We start from the raw sequence: 24,041 nt of genomic DNA on the forward strand, positions 1-24,041 counted from the left end.
AGAGAGTTTATGAAAATAAATTCTGTCTGTCACAGTCAACGTTGCTCTCTTAACCATCTGAGTACTGTTTAAATGTTTATGCTGACCTTATCATCCTTTATTTCAAAAAACAGGTCTTCTCACTCTTAAGGAAAACTGTCACAAATGATTTGTTCTTTCACCTTATAAAAGTGAGGTGCTAAAATAATTTAACATACGTAGAAAGTGATTAGGAAATGTTACAGTAATTAAAAGATCTTCTAACCTTCTGTTAAGGTTAATTTGTTGTATGTTTTAAAATTGTATAAAATTCCTAAAAACTTAACAATGTTTTCACTGTCCAAGATATTTGCAAAGTCCCTTAAAAGACTAAAAAACAATTTAAAACTATTAAATGTATTACCCACCTGGGGAATTCTTGCTATTCTCTTAGAAATTAGGGGCTCCCAATTTAATAAGCCAAGCCCACAATCTTGAGGCTTGCCCTTACGAAACTTATCTCTGAAATGGCAAAGCTAGGCCCACTTATAATTAATGCTTAAGAGTCATCCACAGAGAACCTCTTTTGTTGCCAAACTCCATAAACTTACTATGTTTCCTCTTACATGGAATTTGCCTTCCATGGGTGTAAGTCTCCCTAGCAATGTAAGACATGACTCCCAAAGATGAGCCTGGCCTCTGAACACAAAATTACTTAACCAAAAAATGAAAATAAAATTTCAGTGGCTAAGAAGCTTCAAATAGAGAGGTATTCTTATGAAAATACCAGCCTGATATTACAAACTACCATAATGTGCCAAGCCCCAACCAACAGTATTCCTAAAAACTCTAAAAAATACCCTGAGCCCCATCATGCTCCTGCTTCTGTTCAGACCACATATACAATTTCTCACCCAATTTGTTTCTTCCAGATAGGAAGCCTTTCACAACAAACTTCTCATCAGAGGCTATGTTCCTATTCCCCACAATCAATCATTCACCCTTCATAGACTAGCCAGAGACTTCTATGCTCCCCCAAGTAGGGCCTACAACCCACTGACAGCTTCAAGCAACTAAAGAAGAGGACAGACCATAGGCCCCAATTCCCTTAAGATTAAGGGCAACAGAAAACTCTGTGGGGGAAATGAGGCAGGGTTAGAATTAGTGCAGTGGCTGGATAAGCAGAGGGAAAATTCCCAGAAATGGTCAGGCCTGAAGGAGAAAGATATCTATGAGAATAACAGCAATAAACAGCACCTGGGGGACAAATGATCTCTACCTAAGTGAGTCATCTATGGAGAAGGGTGGAGCCAACTGACCCTGCCTAAGTTAGTCATCTGTGCCCAAATATCAATAAAAGAAAAGAGGAGGGTAGTAAAAAAGTTAATAAAATTACAAAAAGAACAAAAATCTATTAATACAAGTATTGGGGCCTCTCATTTTTTTCTTTGCAAGAACGCACACATATCCTTCTCACAAGTGTTCCTAGTAAATTTCTACCTGTTTACTGAAAAAAAAGCATACAGACATGTCTCCTTACAGTATGACAGCTGTTCGGCTCAATCCAGTAATGGTTACTGCTCAATCCAATAGGTTACTGCTGCATCTTTCACCATCATGTGTAGAGGGAGAGTGAGGACATTTCTTTATGGAATTAAAAGATATGCCCTGGGTCTTGGCTAAGATGGGAACTTAGCGAGGTGTGGGATTTAGTTCGTCCTCCAGAGCAGCTAATAAATAGCTAGGAACAGTACAAAACAACTGCTGGGGCCAAGTCAGTGACCAGACACACAGTGTACCCCGGTCAGGATGAGCTGCAAGCCCACCCAGAACCCTGAGTTCCCCAATCACGGCTGATGCCCCACCCCCACAGGCTGCTTCCCAGAAGGAAAAGGAAAGAGAGTTTACTAGCAGTAGGAGCTAAGCACAACCATACTCCAACTGTGGAATTAATTAATAAATTCTGACTACTAAAAATAGGCCCCCAGCAGAGCTGAACCTCGAGTAAAAGCAGAGGTCGCTGGTTTTTGCTCAGGCACAGAGGGGGCAGGGCTGATGGAAAAAGAAAAGAAAAAAAACAAAAAAAGAGTTTTTTTTGGATTTGAAAAGGTCTGGGCCCTGAAGGAAAGGAGGGAGCACATAGGACCTGGAGATACACAGAGCAACATATCAACTTCAGCTCTTGATTGGCAAACCCGAGGAATGGGGGTGCGAGGGTCCTGCTCTGAAAAAGATTTTTCTCTTTCGTTTTGCTGGCTGTGTTTCTATGGCTTGACTGCTCTTTGGATACAGCTGCAAGGCTTCACAGGCTCCACTGCCCCAGGCAAAGGCAGAATTAAGCTTGTTTGAGTGTTTGTCTGGAGCCTGTGCCTTTCCCAGGAGAGGGGTGGGGCCCAGCTCTGGTGGAATCCCTCCCTCAAGCAGTTCAGACCCCAGAGTCTGGAAAAGTGAACTGATTAAAACACAAATGCAACCTCTTCTCTGTCTCCACCATGCCCCCAACAGGGAGAGTTGGGTGAAGTTAAAGTTACCATATCACCTTATGCTGGTGGGACCTGCAAGCAGACAAGTGCCACATACTGGGCAGGATAGGAAAATACAGAGGACAGAGGCTTCATAGGAAAGCCTTTCAATCTGCTGAGTCTCACCCTCAGGGAAAGCTGACCCACATGACTCTTTTCTCCTGACAAGAGGCCAGTTTGGTCTGGGAAAATCTGGCTGGGGTCTACAATAGCTAAGTAAAGCCTCCTGAGGGGGGTAAAAAAAAAAAAAAAGGCACCATACAGGCAGGGCAAGAAACAAGAAAATAAGAACTGAAAAATTCTGCTCTGTTAAACAAAACCTAAGTTAGAGGTCCAGAATAAGTTGAACTGAATGCCAAAGAACAGATAGACAACAAAGTCATTCAGCAAGAAAATCATAGGTAAAAAAAGTGAAAACAATCTCTAGAGTAAACTAATCAAGGTAATTAAATGCCTAGACACAAGCAAAAAATGACAAATCATACTAGGAAAATGAAGAAATGGCCCAGTCAATGGAACAAACCAACAATTCAAATCAGATACAGGAGCTGAAACAATTAATTCAGAATGTTTGAACAGACATGGAAAACCTCATCAAAAATCAAATACCTCAGTGACTTGAGGGAGGATATAAAGAAGGCAAGGAATGAACAAAAAACAGAAAATGAAAGTCTGAAAAAGCAAATCACAGAACTTACGGGAATGAAAGGCACAGTAGAAGAGATGAAAAAATAATGGAAACCTACAATATCAGATATCAAGAGGAAGAAGATAGGATTAGTGAACTGGAGGACAGGACATCTGAAATTCGACAAGCAAAAGAAAATATAGGGAAAAGAATGGAAAAACATGAGCAGGGACTCAGGGAATTGAAAGACAACATGAAGTGCACAAATATACATGTTGTGGGTGTCCCAGAAGGAGAAGAGAAGATAAAAGGAGGGGAATAACTAATGAAGGAAATTATCAGTGAAAATTTTCCAACCCTTATAAAAGACTTAAAATTTCAGATCCAAGAAGTGCAGAGTACCCGAAACAGAAAAGACCCAAACAGATGTACTCCAAGAACTTACTAATCAGAATGTCAGATGTCAAAGAAAAAGAGAGAATCTTGAAAGTAGCAAGACAAAAGCAATCCATCACATACAAGGGAAGCCCAATAAGACTATGCATAGATTTCTCAGCAGAAACCATGGAGGTGAGAAGACGGTGGGATGATATATTTAAATTGCTAAAAGAGAAAAACTGGCAACCAAAAATTCTATATCCAGCAAAACTGTCCTTTAAAAATGAAGGGGAAAATAAAATTTTCAAACAAAAAAATCACTGAGAGAATTTGAGACCAAGAGACTGGCTCTGCAAGAACTACTAAAGGGAGCACTAAAGACAGATAAGAAAAGACAGATAAAAGAGGTGTGGAGAAGAGTGTAGAAATGAAGACTATCAGTAAAGGTAAAAAGAAGAAAAATTAGATAAGACATTTAAAATCCAAAAGACAAAATGGTAGAAGAAAGTACTGCCCGTACAGTAATAACACTAAATGTTAATGGATTAAACTCCCTAATCAAAAGACATGGATTGGCAGAATGGATTAAAAACAGGACCCATCTATATGCTGTCTACAGAAAATGTATCTTAGACCCAAAGATAAACTTAGGTTGAAAGTGAAAGGTTGGGGATTTCTGGAGAAGATGGCGGCTTAGTAAGACGCGCAGATCTTAGTTTCTTCTCCAGGACAGCTACTAGGGGAGTAGAAACTATACAGAACAGTGCCCAAAGCCACAACAGAGATAAAAAAGACAGCGTACCCCATCCTGGAACGGCTGGCTGGCTGAGAGAAGCCGCTCGGGTGAGATCACCGAGGCGCGCGGGCTTCACCGGGCAGGGCGGCAAGCGGCCGGAGTCACTCCCTTCCCCCTTCCCGGGCCGGCTGGGAGAATTGGAGAGGCGGTCCCCTGAAACCGCGGCGGCTGGCGCCCACACCACGCGCGGCCCCCCGGACCAACTGAGAGAATTGGATCGGAAATCCCCAGGCCGCGGAGAATGGTGATGGGTGGGGGAGGCCCCTTCCAAACCCATGACTCCCGGGGAACGTGCACTCTTCCGGGTGGGCCGCTGCCGCTGGCGCCCTCCCGCCACGCTTGTTGCCCGGGCGACTAGGAAATTCAGACAGGCGCTTTCCCGGGCTGCGGCGGCCAGCAACCCTCCCCGCATTCGGACCCCGGGCCGGCTCGAACCCTTCCAAGCCGCTTCGGCTAGCGAACCTCCCGGACGGCGAGAGTTTTCCAAAGTTAAAGGTCCCACAGCACCTTTTACTGGTGGGACCCGCAGACAAATGTGTGCCACGAGTGCCACCTACTGGGCAGGATAAGAAAAACAGAACCCAGAGATTTCACAGAAAAATCTTCCAAACTTTTGGATCCAATACCCAGGGAAATTTGTCTAAATACACAGACGCCAACAGAAGATAACGGATCACGCTCAAATAATTGAAAATATGGCCCAGTCAAAGGAACAAACCAATAGTTCAAATGAGATACAGGAGCTGAGACAACTAATGCTGAATATAGGAACAGAAATGGAAAACCTCTTCAAAAACGAAATCGATAAATTGAGGGAGGACATGAAGAAGACATGGGCTCAACATAAAGAAGAAATAGAAAAACTGAAAAAACAAATCACAGAACTTATGGAAGTGAAGGACAAAGTAGAAAAGATAGAAAAAACAATGGATACCTACAATGATAGATTCAAAGAGACAGAAGATAGAATTAGTGATTTGGAGGATGGAACATCTGAATTCCAAAAACAAACAGAAACTATAGGGAAAAGAATGGAAAAATTTGAACAGGGTATCAGGGAACTCAAGGACAATATGAAGCGCACAAATATACGTGTTGTGGGTGTCTCAGAAGGAGAAGAGAAGGGAAAAGGAGGAGAAAAACTAATGGAAGAAATTTTCACTGAAAATTTCCCAACTCTTATGAAAGACCTAAAATTACAGATCCAAGAAGTGCAGCGCACCCCAAAGAGATTAGACCCAAATAGGCATTCTCCAAGACACTTACTAGTTAGAATGTCAGAAGTCAAAGAGAAAGAGAGGATCTTGAAAGCAGCAAGAGAAAATCAATCCATCACATACAAGGGAAACCCAATAAGACTATGTGTAGATTTCTCAGCAGAAACCATGGAGGCTAGAAGACAGTGGGATGATATATTTAAATTACTAAAAGAGGAAAACTGCCAACCAAGACTCCTATATCCAGCAAAATTGTCCTTCAAAAATGAGGGAGAAATTAAAACATTCTCAGACAAAAAGTCACTGAGAGAATTTGTGACCAAGAGACCAGCTCTGCAAGAAATACTAAAGGGAGCACTAGAGTCAGAACCGAAAAGACAGAAGAGAGAGGTATGGAGAAGAGTGTAGAAAGAACGAAAGTCAGATATGATATATATAATACAAAAGGCAAAATGGTAGAGGAAAATATTATCCAAACAATAATAACACTAAATGTTAATGGACTGAATTCCCCAATCAAAAGACACAGAATGGCAGAATGGATTAAAAAACAGGATCCTTCTATATGCTGTCTACAGGAAACACATCTTAGACCCAAAGATAAACATAGCTTTAAAGTGAAAGGTTGGGAAAAGATATTTCATGCAAATAACAACCAGAAAAGAGCAGGAGTGGCTATACTAATATCCAACAAGTTAGACTTCAAATGTAAAACAGTTAAAAGAGACAAAGAAGGACACTATATACTAATAAAAGGAACAATTAAACAAGAAAACATAACAATCATAAATATTTACGCACCGAACCAGAATGCCCCAAAATACGTGAGGAATACACTGCAAACACTGAAAAAGGAAATAGACACAAATACCATAATAGTTGGAGACTTCAATTCCCCACTCTCATCAATGGACAGAACATCTAGACAGAGGATCAATAAAGAAATAGAGAATCTGAATATTACTATAAAGGAGCTAGACTTAACAGACATTTATAGGACATTAAATCCCACAACAGCAGGATACACCTTTTTCTCAAGTGCTCATGGATCATTCTCAAAGATAGACCATATGCTGGGTCACAAAGCAAGTCTTAACAAATTTAAAAAGATTGAAATCTTACACAACACTTTCTCGGATCATAAAGGAATGAAGTTGGAAATCAATAATAGGCGGAATGCCAGAATATTCACAAATACGTGGAGGCTCAACAACACACTCTTAAACAACGAGTGGGTCAAAGAAGAAATTGCAAGAGAAATTAGTAAATACCTCGAGGCAAATGAAAATGAAAACACAACATATCAAAACTTATGGGATGCAGCAAAGGCAGTGCTAAGAGGGAAATTTATTGCCCTAAATGCCTATATCAGAAAAGAAGAAAAGGCAAAAATGCAGGAATTAACTGTTCACTTGGAAGAACTGGAGAAAGAACAGCAAACTAATCCCAAAGCAAGCAAAAGGAAAGAAATAACAAAGATCAGAGCAGAAATAAATGAAAATGAAAACATGAAAACAATAGAGAAAATCAATAAGACCAGAAGTTGGTTCTATGAGAAAATCAATAAGATAGATGGGCCCTTATCAAGATTGACAAAAAGAAGAAGAGAGAGGACGCAAATAAATAAGATCAGAAATGGAAGAGGAGACATAACTACTGACCTCACAGAAATAAAGGAGGTAATAACAGGATACTATGAACAACTTTACGCTAATAAATACAACAATTTAGATGAAATGGACGGGTTCCTGGAAAGACATGAACAACCAACTTTGACTCAAGAAGACATAGATGACCTCAACAAACCAATCACAAGTAAAGAAATTGAATTAGTCATTCAAAAGCTTCCTAAAAAGAAAAGTCCAGGACCAGATGGCTTCACATGTGAATTCTACCAAACATTCCAGAAAGAATTAGTACCAATTCTCCTCAAACTCTTCAAAAAAATCGAAGTGGAAAAAAAAAAAAAAAATCGAAGTGGAGGGAAATCTACCTAATTCATTCTATGAAGCCAACATCACCCTCATACCAAAACCAGGCAAAGATATTACAAAAAAAGAAAACTACAGACCAATCTCTCTAATGAATACAGATGCAAAAATCCTCAATAAAATTCTAGCAAATCGTATCCAACAACACATTAAAAGAATTAAACATCATGACCAAGTAGGATTCATCCCAGGTATGCAAGGATGGTTCAACATAAGAAAATCAATTAATGTAATACACCATATCAACAAATCAAAGCAGAAAAATCACATGATCATCTCAATTGATGCAGAGAAGGCATTTGACAAGATTCAACATCCTTTCCTGTTGAAAACACTTCAAAAGATAGGAATACAAGGGGACTCCCTTAAAATGATAGAGGGAATATATGAAAAACCCACAGCTAATATCATCCTCAATGGGGAAAAATTGAAAACTTTCCCTCTAAGATCAGGAACAAGACAAGGATGTCCACTATCACCACTATTATTCAACATTGTGTTGGAGGTTCTAGCCAGAGCAATTAGACAAGAAAAAGAAATACAAGCCATCAAAATTGGAAAGGAAGAAGTAAAACTATCACTGTTTGCAAACGATATGATACTATACATTGAAAACCCGGAAAAATCCACAACAAAACTACTAGAGCTAATAAATGAGTACAGCAAAGTAGCAGGTTACAAGATCAACATTCAAAAATCTGTAGCATTTCTATACACTAGTAATGAACAAGCTGAGGGGGAAATCAAGAAACGAATCCCATTTATAATTGCAACTAAAAGAATAAAATACCTAGGAATAAATTTAACTAAAGAGACAAAAAACCTATATAAAGAAAACTACAAAAAACTGTTAAAAGAAATCACAGAAGACCTAAATAGATGGAAGGGCATACCGTGTTCATGGATTGGAAGACTGAATATAGTTAAGATGTCAATCCTACCTAAATTGATTTACAGATTCAATGCAATACCAATCAAAATCCCTACAACTTATTTTTCAGAAATAGAAAAACCAATAAGCAAATTTATCTGGAAGGGCAGGGTACCCCGAATTGCTAAAAACATCTTGAGGAAAAAAAACGAAGCTGGAGGTCTAGCGATGCCGGACTTTAAGGCATATTATGAAGCCACAGTGGTCAAAACAGCATGGTATTGGCATAAAGATAGATATATCGACCAATGGAATCGAATAGAGTGCTCAGATATAGACCCTCTCATCTATGGACATTTGATCTTTGATAAGGCAGTCAAGCCAACTCACCTGGGACAGAACAGTCTCTTCAATAAATGGTGCCTAGAGAACTGGATATCCATATGCAAAAGAATGAAAGAGGACCCGTATCTCACACCCTATACAAAAGTTAACTCAAAATGGATCAAAGATCTAAACATTAGGTCTAAGACCATAAAACAGTTAGAGGAAAATGTTGGGAGATATCTTATGGATCTTACAACTGGAGGCGGTTTTATGGACCTTAAACCTAAAGCAAGAGCACTGAAGAAGGAAATAAATAAATGGGAGCTCCTCAAAATTAAACACTTTTGTGCATCAAAGAACTTCATCAAGAAAGTAGAAAGACAGCCTACACAATGGGAGACAATATTTGGAAATGATATATCAGATAAAGGTCTAGTATCCAGAATTTATAAAGAGATTGTTCATCTCAACAACAAAAAGACAGCCAACCCAATTACAAAATGGGAAAAAGATTTGAACAGACACCTATCAGAAGAGGAAATACAAATGGCCAACAGGCACATGAAGAGATGCTCAATGTCCCTGGCCATTAGAGAAATGCAAATCAAAACCACAATGAGATATCATCTCACACCCACCAGAATAGCCATTATCAACAAAACAGAAAATGACAAGTGCTGGAGAGGATGCGGAGAAAGAGGCACACTTATCCACTGTTGGTGGGAATGTCAAATGGTGCAACCACTGTGGAAGGCAGTTTGGCGGTTCCTCAAAAAGCTGAATATAGAATTGCCATACGACCCAGCAATACCATTGCTGGGAATATACTCAAAGGACTTAAGGGCAAAGACACAAACGGACATTTGCACACCAATGTTTATAGCAGCATTATTTACAATTGCAAAGAGATGGAAACAGCCGAAATCTCCATCAACAGAAGAGTGGCTAAACAAACTGTGGTATATACATACGATGGAATACTATGCAGCTTTAAGACAGGATAAACTTATGAAGCATGTAATAACATGGATGGACCTAGAGAACATTATGCTGAGTGAGTCTAGCCAAAAACTAAAGGACAAATACTGTATGGTCCCACTGATGTGAACAGACATTCGAGAATAAATTTGGAATATGTCATTGGTAACAGAGTCCAGCAGGAGGTAGAAACAGGGTAAGATAATGGGCAATTGGAGTTGAAGGGATACAGACTGTGCAACAGGACTAGATATAAAAACTCAGAAATGGACAACACAATAATACCTAATTGTAAAGTAATCTTGTTAAAACACTGAATGAAGCTGCATCTGAGCTATAGGTTTTTGTTTTGTTTTGTTTTGTTTTGTTTTGTTTTGACTTTACTATTATTACTTTTATTTTTGTCTCTATATTAACATTCTATATCTTTTTCGGTTATGTTGCTAGTTTTTCTAAACCGATGCAAATGTACTAAGAAATGATGATCATGCATCTATGTGATGATGTTAAGAATTAGTGATTGCATATGTAGAATGGTATGATTTCTAAATTTTGGGTTAATTTCTTTTTTTCCGTTAATTAAAAAAAAAAAAAAAAAGAGAAGGGGTAATTGGAGCTGAAGGGATGCAGACTGTGCAACGGGACTGGATGTAGAAACTCAGAAATGGACAGCACAATACTACCCAATTGTAATGCAATTATGTTAAAACACTGAATGAAGCTGCAGTGAGGTATAGGTTTTTTGTTTTTTTTTTTTCTTTCTATTAATGTTTTAATTCTTATTCTGTTGTATTTTTGTTTCTTTTTCTAAATCGATGCAAATGTACTAAGAAATGATGAATATGCAACTATGTGATGTTATTAAGAATTACTGATTGTACATGTAGAACGGAATGATTTCTAATTGTTTTGTTAATTCTTTTTTTAATTAATAAAAAAAAAAAAAGAAAGTGAAAGGTTGGGAAAGATATTTCATGCAAATAACAACCAGAAAAGAGCAAGAGTAGCTATACTAATATCGAACAAATTAGACTTCAAATGTAAAACAGTTATAAGAGACAAAGAAGGACACTAAGTATTAATAAAAGGAACAATTCAACAAGAAGACATAACAATCATAAATATTTATACACTGAGCCAGAATGCTGCAAAATACATGAGGCAAACGCTGAAAAGAGAAATAGACACATCTACCATAATAGCTGGAGACTTCAATTCCACACTTTCATCAATGCACAGAACATCTAGACAGAGGATCAATAAAGAAACAGAGAATTTGAATAATACAATAAATAGGCTAGACTTAACAGGCATTTATAGAACATTACACCCCACAACAGCATGATACACCTTTTTCTCAAGTGCTCATGGATCATTCTCAAGGATACACCATATGCTGGGTCACAAAGCAAATCTCAATAAATTTAAAAAGATTGAAATCATACAAAACACTTTCTTAGATCATAAAGGAATGAAGCTGGAAATCAATAATGGGCAGAGTGCCAGAAAGTTCACAAATATATGGAGGCTCAACAACACACTCTTAAACAATTGGTGGATCAAGGAAGAAATTACAAGATAAATCAGTAAATATCTCGAGGCAAATGAAACTGAAAACATAACATATGAAAATTTATGGGATGCAGCAAAGGCAGTGCTAAGAAGGAAAGTTATTGCCCTAAATGCCTATATCAAAAAAGAAGAAAGAGCAAAAATCAAGCAATTAATTGTCCGGTTGGAAGAAATAGAGAAAGAACAGCAAATTAACCCCAAACCAAGCAAAAGGAAAGAAATAATGAAGATTAGAGCAGAAATAAATGAAATTGAGAACATAAAAACAATCGAGAAAATCAACAAAACCAGAAGTTGGTTCTATGAGAAAATCAGTAAGATTGATGGACCCTTAGCGAGGTTGATAAAAAGAAGAGAGAGGATGCAAATAAATAAAATCAGAAATGGAAGAGGAGGCATAACAACTGACCCCATAGAAATAAAGGAAGTAATGACAGGATACTATGAACAACTTTATGCTAATAAACTAGACAATGTAGATGAAATGGACAACTTCCTAGAAAGGCATAAACAACCAACATTGACTTGAGAATAAACAGATGACCTCAACAAACCAATCAGAAGTAAAGAATTGAATCAGTCATTAAAAAGTTCCCCAAAAAGAAAAGTCCAGGACCAGATGGCTTCACATGTGAATTCTACCAACATTCAATAAAGAATTAGTACCAATCCTGCTCAAACTCTTCAAAAAAATTGAAGAGGGGTAAAAGCTACCTAACACATTCTAAGAAGCCAACATCGCCCTCATTCCAAAGCCAGACAAAGATATTACAAAAAAAGAAAACTACAGACCAATTTCTCCTAAGAATATAGATGCAAAAATCCTCAACAAAATTCTTGCAAATCAAAGAACTCCCTCTAGCATTACTTGGAGGGCAGATGTAGAAGTAATCAACTCCCTCCGTTTTTATTTTTCTGGAACTGTCTTAATCAATTTGTCATTTTTTAAAGAAAATCCTGCTAGACAAAAAATTCTCAGTTGGCAATTGTTTCCTTTCAGAAGTGTGAAAATTTCACCCCATGGCCTTCTTGCCTCCATGGTTTCTGATGAGAACCTACTGGGATTCTCTTGTATTTGACCTATTGCTTTAATCTTATAACCTTTAGAATGTTCTCCTTGCCCTTGGGGACTGAGCGCAACTCTCTCTTTGAGCTTATCATGTTTGTGATTTCTTTGGCTTCTTCAAGGTATATATTCATGTCTTTCATTAAATTTTCAAAATTTTCTGCCATTATTTATTTGTATATTCCTTCTGCCCCTTTCTTTCTTTCTTTTCTTTCTGGTATTCCCATAATGCATTTATTGCTACATCTGATGGTATCCCACAAGTCCTCTGTCCCAAGCCACCTGCTTTGATTGTTTCTTACACTGCTTTAGCATTTTGTAAGCTGCTTTTGCCTGAAGGGCAAGTTCTGGAGAGGAGAGCCAGAGATGATTGTTCTGGTTCAGTCCTTCAGAATGCCACCTAGAAGACAGACTCCAATGAACAGACACCCCAGTATGTGTATAGCGGTTACCCTACTTCCTCTGAAACAGGGCCTGGGACCCACAATGAGAGCATGGGCCAGTTCCACTCTCTGTCCGCGAGGGAGCAGGGAGTGGCCAGCAAGGGCAACATGAGCTTTTCTTACCACTTTTAAGCTGTGTTTTCTTGATTTAGTGAACCCTCTGTTACTGTAACCCTCTGTTTTCTGGAGCACTAAAGAAGTTGGATCTGTCAGTTTTTGTTAGTTGTTCAAAGATTTTGTGGGGGAATGGAACTGAGGAGTGTTCTACACTGCCATCTAGGGGAACTGCAAGTTTATCGTTGCTTTTAACACTTAACAGTGTGTGACAGAGATCTTTTCTTATCAGTACATGAAGGTCTTCATTCTTTTTCATAGTTGCATAGTATTCCATCATTTATATACACTATCATTTACTTAATCAATTCCTTACTGAATGGACATTTGGTTTGAAACATTTATGTCTTTATAAGAAAGTATATAATAAAAGATGCCTATTGTATACATTACTGATAACTAATCCAATATAGAGAACGTAGCCTCTCAAATGGCAAACTGTCTCCAAAAAACTCTCCCTCCAAGACTTCTGTCCATATTACATAGATGCCAACAATCAGCTGAAAGGAGATGGTGATGACAGCAGAACTAGTCTGATACTTGTACCCACTCCAATCTTTAGAACTCAGAACAGCTGACCCACACCCATTCTCATGTGGACATGCAAACCTTAGAGAAACAGTATAGCATAACTAAAAGAGAAATAGATTTGGAGTTAGAAGATCTGAGTTTGAGTTTCAGCTTCATGAAATCCTAGCTACTGATCCAGAGAAAGTCACTTAAACTCTGAGTCTCAGGTTCTTCATCTGTAAAATGAAGATAATATTTAAACTCCCTCACACGTTAATTTGTGAGGACCACAGATGAATACATAAGAACATTCTATAAACCATAAAGTGTGATAAATAATGCAAATTATTATTTTGGATTAGGATTAGCAAAATACATACATACATATATATATATATATTCTATTTTTTTTTTAATCTTTTTACTATCTGGTAAGCCCTGCAAAACACAAGGCCTCGAAAAATTAGATACAAACTTAAAGTTGTTCCTCTCCACGGAAATCTTTAGTAAAAGGCGAAAGATTTATATGGTCTGAGGAAAAACCAGAGTATATTCTTACCAATAAGAGTCGCCAAAGAGCAATGAGGTACTGTTGGTGTGAACCTGATAATAACCAGATAGTCTTCTTCATTTATCTCCTGAACTTCTACGCAACTTTCCGTTACCACTTCCAGTTCTTCTAAAGTATTGGGCTTCTCTGGGTCTCGGATAGTTCGAATCAAATCTAAAGAATCATTAGAGACAAAGTATTATGTTAAAACATGAATTTTCTAAATAAAGATTATTTTGCCAGTCCCAGTTCAAATCTTGACTTCTTTGTTTAAGCAAATAGCACGACAATGCCCAAGGTTTCTGATAGAAATTTCCACTATTACTTTCTTTGGTGAAAAGTGTTTCCTTGGATTACTATTTTTGGTGGTAAGACCACATCCAGTTTCTCAGATCGAACATTGTAGAATTGCCTGTTTCCAGATAGAGCATATGAAGACCCAACAAGGTAGTGTGAGTAAACATTGTGCCAATTTCAAGCACAGATGTTCACCTGGTTAAAATGCAAATGAAAAATTAAGGAGGGGGGTGGTGCAAGGATAGTTCAGTGACAGAATTCTCACCTGCCATGCAGGAGACCAGGTTTGATTCCTGGTGCATGCACTTCCCAAACAAACAAAAATTCAACAAATGGTGCTGCAATAACAAGATACTCACATGGAAAAATAATGAAATGTGACCCCACCATACAACGTACAGAAAAACAAAAAATTAAGGAGGAACCACTAGTAAAAAAATATTCTGGACTCACTTATTCAGTAATATATATTGCAGTTTTAGTACATATAAAACATGCACGGCACTGTGAGGGATCTCTAAATGAACTAGACATAGAAATTAATGTTTGGGGAAACTCAGTATAATACACTGGCTAGGAAGATGAACTCTGAAGACTAACAGACAGAGGTTCAGATTCTGCTGCTTACTGGCTGTATGACCTTAGGCAAGTTAGCTCACCTCCCCATCCCTCAATTTCCTCATTTATAAAACAAAGACAAAAATGTATGTTATGGGGTTGCTCTAGAAATTAAATGAGATAATATGTTTAAAGTGCTTTGTACATTCACATACCTGAAAAAATATATAAATTATGACTCTTAAAAATCAAGATGGAGTATAACAAGCATGAAACAAACATCATGGAAGCCCAAGAGGAAGAAATAACTTTTATTTCTTCTAATGTGGTATTAGGCTTTATTAAAGTGTAATCAAAATCAAGCCTTTAAAAACTGGATAATGTTTCAATATTTAGCATTTAAAGCAAAGGAAACCAAAGAACAAAAAGTTTAGCTCTCCTGAACCCCAAGATAAATGAAAGGAAGTAAAATAATGATTTGGGCCAGACAATCAAGGGTCTTGTATATCAGGTTACAGGCAATAGGTGGGCCACAAGAAGTTCTGAAGAAGGGAATAATATGTACAGCACAGTGCTGTCACCAATAACTTATCTACCAATGTAGACTAAGAACTAAAGAGCAGAGCTAAAGCTACCAACTGAAAAAGCTGGGCCAAAAATAGGCACATGAAAATGGTAATGGAGAGTAGAGGACGCATGAAGAAGTACTTTCAGCAGCAGAATCAACAGCATTTGACATTGGATATATAAGACAAGGAAAAGGAAAAAAGGACATTTTAAGTCCATTTGTCTGGGAGAACAGTGATAGGGTAAACAAAATAGAGAATACAGGAAGAAATTTGAGTAGGGCCTGGGGAAAATAAGTTCAATTTCATAAGTAATGATTCTGAGGTGCTCAAGGGATAATCTGATGGAATCTTCCAAGAGACACTGGACTCTAGCACAGAGTTTAACAGACCACTAAGGCTAGAATGATTGTTGAACTGATCAACAAAAAGTAAGTTTTCAGCCTTGGCTGAATATTGGTTATCAGTGGAAATGCCTTAAAAAAACAAAAGTGATGTCTAGGTCCTACTGCAGAGATTCTGAAATAATGGGTTTGAAGTTTGGACTGGGCACTGAGGGCTTTTAAAACTCTAAAGGTTATTCTTATGTGCAACCCACTATGAAAACCACTGATGTAAAGGGAAAGAGACCCAAGATAGACATGTGAGAAGCACCTAATTTAGGATAAAAAGGAAAAGAAAAGCAAGAAGTGGCAGAGAAGGGAAGATTAGGGTAGTAGCAGAGAAGGGAAGATATGGGTAGTTAACAAAATCAAATGCTACAAAAAAATTCAGGCTGAGAAGAGCAAAAAAATAGGTGACCAGTAAGAAAATACTTTTGTTATAGAGGTGAGAGAGGTATATAGTTGGCAAAAGAGGAAAAGAGAGGAAACTAGAAATGTAGTCAAATGGGCCTTGGAAGGGAAAGGAAGAATAGAGAAAGGAAAGCAGCTTTAGAGGAAACCAGAACAATGATAAGGGAAATGTGAGTATGTTTTGTAGCCAAAGGAGAAATATCAAGTAGAAGAAGAGGGATTGAAAATGTAACGGAGAGATGAGGACAGACTGGTAAAATAAGCAGAATGCAATGGGATCGGGGATGTGGGAGCTTGGGTTGGCCTTGGAAAGGACAAGTTTCTTCTTACTCTGAGGTTATAGAGAAGAGATAAGCCCCTGAGGGATGGGAGAAAGCATATGGAACTATTAAACCTCACCATCAGGGAATCCCCTGATACTGTGTCAAACCTTAGGGACACCCACATCAATAGGCCATGCCCTCAATCATGAGGCTTACTCTTGTGAAGCTTAGGTAGGTAGCGGAGAAGCTTAGACTATCTATAGGCATGCCTAAGAGTTACTTCTGGAGGACCTCTTTTGTTGCTCAGATGTGGCCTCATTCTCTCTAAGCCCACTCTGCAAGTGAAATCATTGCCCTCCCCACTATGTAGGACATGACACCCAGGGTGAAAGATGACTCCCAAGGATGAATCCATACCTGGCACCACGGGATCAACAATGCCATCCTGACCAAAAGGGGGAAAAGAAGTGTACCTAATAAAGTATCAGTGGCAGAGAGAGTTCACATAGAGTCAAGAGGCTACTCTGGAGGTTGCTGTTACACAAGCTTCAATTAGACCTTGCTACCTATCATAACCTGCCAACCCCCAACCAGGACCATTCCAGCCAATCCCAAAGAACACCTAGGGCAATATATGAGATTCCACAAGGGTTCCACACACTAGAGTAACTTTCCAGAAACCTATAATCTCTAGATGAGTCCCTGGTCCAGATAAGTCCTGAAATCTAGCCCTGCCTCTCCAGAATATCAGCTAGTTCCATCTCCTACCCCATATTTGTGACAGATGCATCCAATATGAAAAATTTAGAATGGCCATAGCCCAAACACCCCCCCCCCCCTAAGGAGAGGGATGGCACGATCAAAGGTGATGGTGGAGTTATACAGTGAAGATAGACTTAACAAATGAATATGAAATAGAATGCTAAATTATTAAAATGATATCTCTTAATTTCCAGTGTTTTAGAGCATCTAGAAATAAAACCCTAAAATTATGAAATTGTAACCCATGTCAAACTCTGAAATATGTTCTACAACAAATTGTGGTGCTATGCTTTGAAATTTATAGCTTTTTTGTATACATGTTATTTTTCAAAAAAAGAAGAAAAAAGTCAATTGTGATGACAAAAAAATACTTAAGCCTCCTAGCCTCCTATATTCTGGAGCAGCTAGAAGGAAAAATTTGAGAGGATCATATGGTAGCCCATGACAAACTCTGGGATCTGTCCTGTAACTACTTGTTGAAGAATGCTTTGAAAACTATTGCTTTTAGCCCCCTTTGGGGAATGGTAAGAGTGGGGAGAAATTCACCTTCCCCAAGTTGAATTCTTAATATTCTCACAAGCAGTGTGGACAACCAAAGCTATAGGCTGAGCCCCCAGTCTTGGGGTTTGTTCATATGAAACTTAACCCCACAAAGGATAGGTCAAGTCTACTTAAAATTTAGGCCTAAGAGTCACCCCCAAGAGAGCCTCTTTTGTTGCTCAGATGTGGCCTCTCTCTCCAGCCAACATGATGAGCAGTCTCACCACCCTCCCCCTCTCTGCGTGGGACAAGACTCCCAGGGGTGTGGACCTTCCTGGCAACATGGGACAGAGATCCTGGAATGAGCTGAGACTCATCATCAAGGGACTGAGAAAAACCCTAGAATGAGCTGAGAACTAACATCAAAGGATTGAGAGAACCTTCTCGACCAAAGGGGGAAGAGTGAAATGAGACTAAGTGTCAATGGCTGAGAGATTCCAAACAGAGTCAAGAGGTTATCCTGGAGGTTATTCTGATGCATTAAGTAGATATCACCTTGTTGTTCAAGATGTAGTGGAGAGGCTGGAGGGAACTGCCTGAAAATGTAGAGCTGTGTTCCAGTAGCCATGTTTCTTGATGATGATTGAACAATGATATAGCTTTCACAATGAGACTCTGTGAATGTGAAAACCTTGTGTCTGATGCTCCTTTTAGCTACTATATCAACAGAAGAGTAGAACATATCGAATAAAAATAAATAATAGGGGGAACAAATGTTAAAATAAATTCAGTTTGAAATAGTGGTAAATGAAAGCAAGGGGTAAGGGGTATGGTATGTATAGTCTTTTTTTTTCTCTATTATCATTTTATTTCTTTTTCTGTTGTCTTTTTATTTCTTTCTCTAAATCGATGCAAATGTACTAAGAAATGATGAATAAGCAACTATGTGATGATATTAGGAATTACTGATTGTATATGTAGAATGGAATGATATCTAAATGTTTTGTTTGTTAATTTTTTTTAATTAATAAAAAAAGTTAAATAAATAAATAAATAATAGGGGGAACAAATGTTAAAATAAAGTTAGTTTGAAATGCTAGTGGTAAATGAAAGCGAGGGGTAAGGGGTATGGTATGTATAATCTTTTCTTTTTCTCTGTTATCATTTTATTTCTTTTTCTGTTGTCTTTTTATTTCTTTTTCTAAATCGATGCAAATGTTCTAAGAAATGATGAATATGCAACTATGTGATGATATTAAGAATTACTGATTGTATATGTAGAATGGAATGATATCTTAATGTTTTGTTTGTTAATTTTTTTATTAATAAAAAAAGTTAAAAAAAACTATTGCTTTTTTATTTCTTTGCTTTGTATATACATTATAGTATACTATAAGAAAAGTTAAGAAAAAAAAGAAAATAGATGAGAAGGAAAATCATCAAGAGAAAAGTTGAGGTAGAGGGGTGAGAAGCAGAGGGAGTTCACGGAGGATGGGCTTGATGTTCTCTAACCTAAAGGTTTGTTCTATTATTTACACAACCCCTGTGTCCTATGATCACAGTTCAGTTGGAAGGCCCCAACCTGATCAAGGTGGCAGAATGAGATACTTCAGGGCTCTGACACCCCACAGTGGATTTGAATAACCATCAAGAACTGGCAGAAAAATCTTTCTGAAAGCTCTAGAAAAAACCTTAAGGTCTGCAATTACAGGGCAATGGCTGAATCAAGAAAAGGCTACTTAAAGGAGGTAGGATCTCATGGTGACCTTGTTGGCCCTCACCCTATTCATCACTGGTTTGGCACAGAGCCAGACCGTGATCCCAGCTCCCACTCAAAGTCCCAGGTACTGCTTCCAGAAGGAACAGAGTAACCCTTTTGCTCATACTGAGAGCATATATGACTGACCTAATATGTCGGATGGTAAACTGAGGGATTCACTGCCCCAGAACTTGCTCTGTATAGAGAAGGCAGCTCAGAGAGCTCTACTATAGAATGCTGTGGGAGAGCAGTCAAGTTGTGCTGCCTGGTGCAAGGAATTCCTGGCTATAAGATATACAGTTCGGTACTTGAGGGCATGGAGAAACTGATTCCCACATAATAGGGGTCATTTATATCTGTGTAAATGGGGGAAATCCTAGGGCCACATGTGCATACTCAAAACAAGATGCATGTACAGAAATGATTAGGGAGATCCCTATGCTTTGGCCTGGAGTTATTCTCCAAACTCATTGTTTGGATAAGCCCTAAAGGAGAATACTGGCACAGACTAATCTTCAAAGACTAAGAAAGGTGTTTTCTTTTTTTTTTTTTACTCCTTTTTCTTTTTTGTTAGCTCCTGACATTCAAAGAAACTGGTCACAGCATTAGCAATAATTAAGGAGCAAATGCCTCAGAGTCTAAATTCCCGTGATAACAAACTAAAATACCAATGTCCAGATTTCAATAAAAGACTAAAAACATACAAAGAAACAGAAAGTAATAGACCATGAGAAAGAGAAGCTTAAAGTATTAGAAATATCAATGAGTAGGACCAGACCTAAAGCATATCAGACCAAAACTTTAAAAACCTGGTGCTAAACATGCTCACAGAGCTAAAAGAAAACAAAGACTAAGAACTAAGGGAAACCAGAAAAGTAACAGATGAACACAAAGAGAATATCAATAGAGATACGGAAATTATGAAGAGAAACCAAACAGCTGAAGTCCACAGTAACAGATATTAAAAATTTCCTAAAGGGTTTCAACAGAAGATTTGAGCTGGTAGAAGAATCAGTGAACATGAAGATAAGACAATTGAAATCATCCAGTCTGAGGAGTAGAAAGAAGAAAAAAGAAGAGTGAACAGAGCCAGCAACCTGTGGGATACCATCAAGCATACCAGTATAGGCATTGTGGGAGTCCCAGAAGGAGAAGTAAAAGAGAGAAAGCAGCAAAAAAGAATATTCAAAGAAATAATGGGAGAAATTTTCCCAAATTTAACAAGACATGAATATGTATACTCAAGAAGCATAATGGATCCCAAACAGGATAAATTCAAAAAACATCCAGACACAACTGTCTAATTCCAAGGACAAGGAGAGAGTTCAGAAAGCTGTAAGAGAAAAACAATGAGATATGTACAAGAGAATCCTAGTAAGGTTAAATGCTGATTACTCATCAGAAACTATGAGGCAAGAGGCAGTGGTACAAAATATTTAAAGTGCTGAAAGGAAACAACTGGCGAAGAATTTTCTATCTAGCAAGACTTTCTTTAAAAAATGAGAGAGATAAGGTAAATCAATATACAGGGTAAAGAATAATAGTATCTATATTTTAAAAACTTTTTTTCTGGGAGGGGGGGCAATGGTCTGGGAATTGAACCCAGGTCTCCCACATGAAAGGTAAGCATTCCACCACTGAATCACCCATGTGCCCTGTATTTTAAAGCTCTAACTTTTGTGTGAGATAAAAATAAAAATGTTTATTTTGTCCAAAATTTAAGTTTTCTGTAGCACACTATCTAATTTAATCTGTCTAGTCAATTAATTTAGACAACTTAATTAAGCTTTATTTGATTTAGAACCTGGAATAAGACATAACATCCTAACATTCTACACAAATCAATGTTAAAAGGAACACTGTTTGAGAAGTCCCTTGAGGGAATGGAAAAAACAGAACTATTAAACTTTCCCACCTGGGGAATTCCTGACATTTTGTTAAGCAAGAGGGGCTCCCATTTGAATAAGCCAACACCTCAATTTTGAGGTGTGCCCTCATGAAACTTATTTCTATAATAGTAAACTGATCCTATTTATGATTAGTGCCTAAAAGTCATCTCCAGAAAATCTCTGCTGTTGCTCAAATGGAGTCTCTCTCTAAGCCAAACTCTGAGCTTAACCAACATGGGACATGATTTCCAGAAATAAAAGCCTGGCCCTGACATCATGGGACATAATTGGCCCTAGCATCACAAGATATAAGCTCCAAGGATGAACCTGGCCCGGGTATTGTGGATTAACTAACCAAAAGGGGGTGGCAAACAGACTTCAAATCAAGTTGTGAGGTCATTCTGGAAGTTACTCTTATGCAAGTTTCAGCCAGATACTGCAAACTGCCACAATACAGCAAACGCCAATCCAGTGTTTCTAGAAACCCTGAAAAATATCCTGTACTCTATAAAATTTACTTAAGTTTGTTTTTCAGAGACTTAAAACCTCCAGACTGTTCTAATGCCAAAAAAGCTCTAAAACCCAGAGATACCGGACTTTTCAAGAACAACCAGTTTCATCATATCATCCCTTTACCCTTTAATGGCAACAACCCTTTTCAGCTTTGAAGCTGAAAAGTCATCACCGAGATATCCCTCCTCATTTTTAAGTCTTGCATTGTAAAACACTTAACTGGCTTAATTCACAGAACTGTCCAAACAATCAGGCTATCAGCAACACGCTACTCCTCCAGCAGGAGCATCAGTACCCGCCACTGCCCTATAACAAAATAAAAGGATAGCTCTACACTGTCCCCACCACCCACCAGCCAGAAGCAGATACAGAAAACAGACTTTGCCTTTCAGCATCCCCAAAATTAAAAGGAAGAAAACGTGATGTATCTCCTGCCTTATCCCAATCCTCTCGTCTTTAATAACTCTTTTTCTCTTAATAGCCACAGGACCCTACATCATGCAAATTCTAGTGCATTTTATTTGGTTTACAGTCCACAATATTACTCAATGCCACATGGAAAACAGTCTTCTCAACACATGGGGTAGGTTCAGTATCAGCCTCTCACTCCAAAAAATTATCCCCCTTATCTCAGCACCCAGGAGGAAGAACACCAAAATCCCCACATCAACCCCTAATAATAGGAAGCAGCCAGAACAAATAACTTCGCCCCCTTTCCTGGCACACCCTCCTTGGCCTGATCCAATAGTCCCTTGCAACCCATTTTGTTTTTCCTTTCTGCATACAACCAAAGGCTGGAATATTAGGCAAGACCCCTCCCTCCATGATGTGACTAGCCCTTAACAGATATTCCCACTCAACAGTTCTGTAATTGATCCTACACCTGCCTTCAGCAACTGTAATTTTGTGATAAGCTCCCCTTGTGCAAACATCCACCCTCGGGCAGCAACAATACCCCCCCCCCACACACACCTTGTACAATATCCACCCTCCGCAGTTACAACCCTGCCATGACCACAGTGGCATGTAACTTTTAAACCCCACCAACAATCCCTCTCGCACTTTTCTGCGCCTGCCAAAGCTTCCCGTGCCTGCAAAAATCTCGTGCCACTTTTCACTCTGCTCAGTCCCTCAAGTATAAAAGGTCCTCTAGTTACTCTCCTCACAGCCTGAAGTCTGACTTCAGGCTGCCACCATGCTGGTGCCTGAATAAATCCCTTTACCTGTGGAAAAAAATTAAGGATAGATTAACACTGTCCCAGATAAACAAAGCTGAGATAGTTCATTACCACTAGACATGCTAAAGGGAGTTTTTCAGACTGAAAGGAAAGGACACTAGACAATAGATCAAACTGTCAAAAAGCAATAGACCTGTGGTAAAGTAATCATATGAGTAATTAATTATAAATGCCAGCACTACTGAACTGTATTTCTTGGCCTGTAATTCCACTTCTTATTTCTTACAGGTGGTACAACACAAATGCATAAAAGAAAAGACAAATCTATGGTATCAGACATACAAGTTTTTAAACAGATTAGTGTTAGTCCTTCTTGGACTGTTTGGTGAAGTGAGGGCACAGGAACCCCACAGTTTCAACCCCACCCAGTCAGATGCTGTGGGGGCTCTAGGAGGTAAAGAACCTCTGAGGACAATTAAGTCACTGGAGAGTGCCACCTGCTGGGGAGGCCAGAAAGTGCAGAGGAACTGCAGGGCTTTTCAGAGCTTCTCCAGACCCTATCATAGCCTCCTGGGGCTGGTCTACACCCCCTGCACAGGAACCTGGCCCTGTTTGGGCTGAGAAATACAGATCACACAATTGTCAAAGCAGTGCCCTACTACAAATCCAAGCAACAACTAAGGCCAAAACAAGACAGAGAGAATCAATCTTCAGAATAGACAAATAATCAAATGAGGGTGAAAGGGTGATTCAGTGGTAGAATGCTCGCCTGCTATGTGGGAGACCCAAGTTCGATTTCTGGTCCATGTACCACTCCACCCCCACCCACCAAAAAAAATAATCAGATGACCAGATATCAGAAAAAAATCATAAGGCATACTAAAACTTAGGAAGAAATGGCCCAGTTGAAGGAACAGATGAAAAAGTCAGAGGAAACAGAATTTGAACAACTCATCAAAGATGTGCAAACCAATCTCCTGAATCAATTCAAAGAAATGAAAATATGTATAAAGAGATAAAGGATATTAAGACACTAGAAGAGCACAAAGAAGAATTTGAAA

The 24,041-nt window shown here is 38.5% G+C and overlaps 1 protein-coding gene and 1 non-coding gene across 4 annotated transcripts in view; both read right to left on the reverse strand.

The window, feature by feature from the left end:
* CIAO2A (cytosolic iron-sulfur assembly component 2A) overlaps window positions 1-24,041 on the reverse strand; it is a 104,561-nt gene that overhangs the window by 42,743 nt on the left and 37,777 nt on the right. For all 3 annotated transcript variants that reach the window (XM_077128181.1, XM_077128182.1, XM_077128183.1), the window contains exon 2: window positions 13,931-14,095. In XM_077128181.1, the coding sequence (XP_076984296.1) occupies window positions 13,931-14,095 (165 nt within the window). The remainder of the gene's footprint in view (window positions 1-13,930; window positions 14,096-24,041) is intronic.
* On the reverse strand, window positions 13,806-13,922 carry LOC143656685 (U5 spliceosomal RNA). The gene has a single exon (XR_013162589.1). It is a non-coding gene; the product is annotated as a U5 spliceosomal RNA (small nuclear RNA).

This window comes from Tamandua tetradactyla, chromosome 14, assembly GCF_023851605.1.
Source record: "Tamandua tetradactyla isolate mTamTet1 chromosome 14, mTamTet1.pri, whole genome shotgun sequence".
Lineage (NCBI taxonomy): Eukaryota > Metazoa > Chordata > Mammalia > Pilosa > Myrmecophagidae > Tamandua > Tamandua tetradactyla.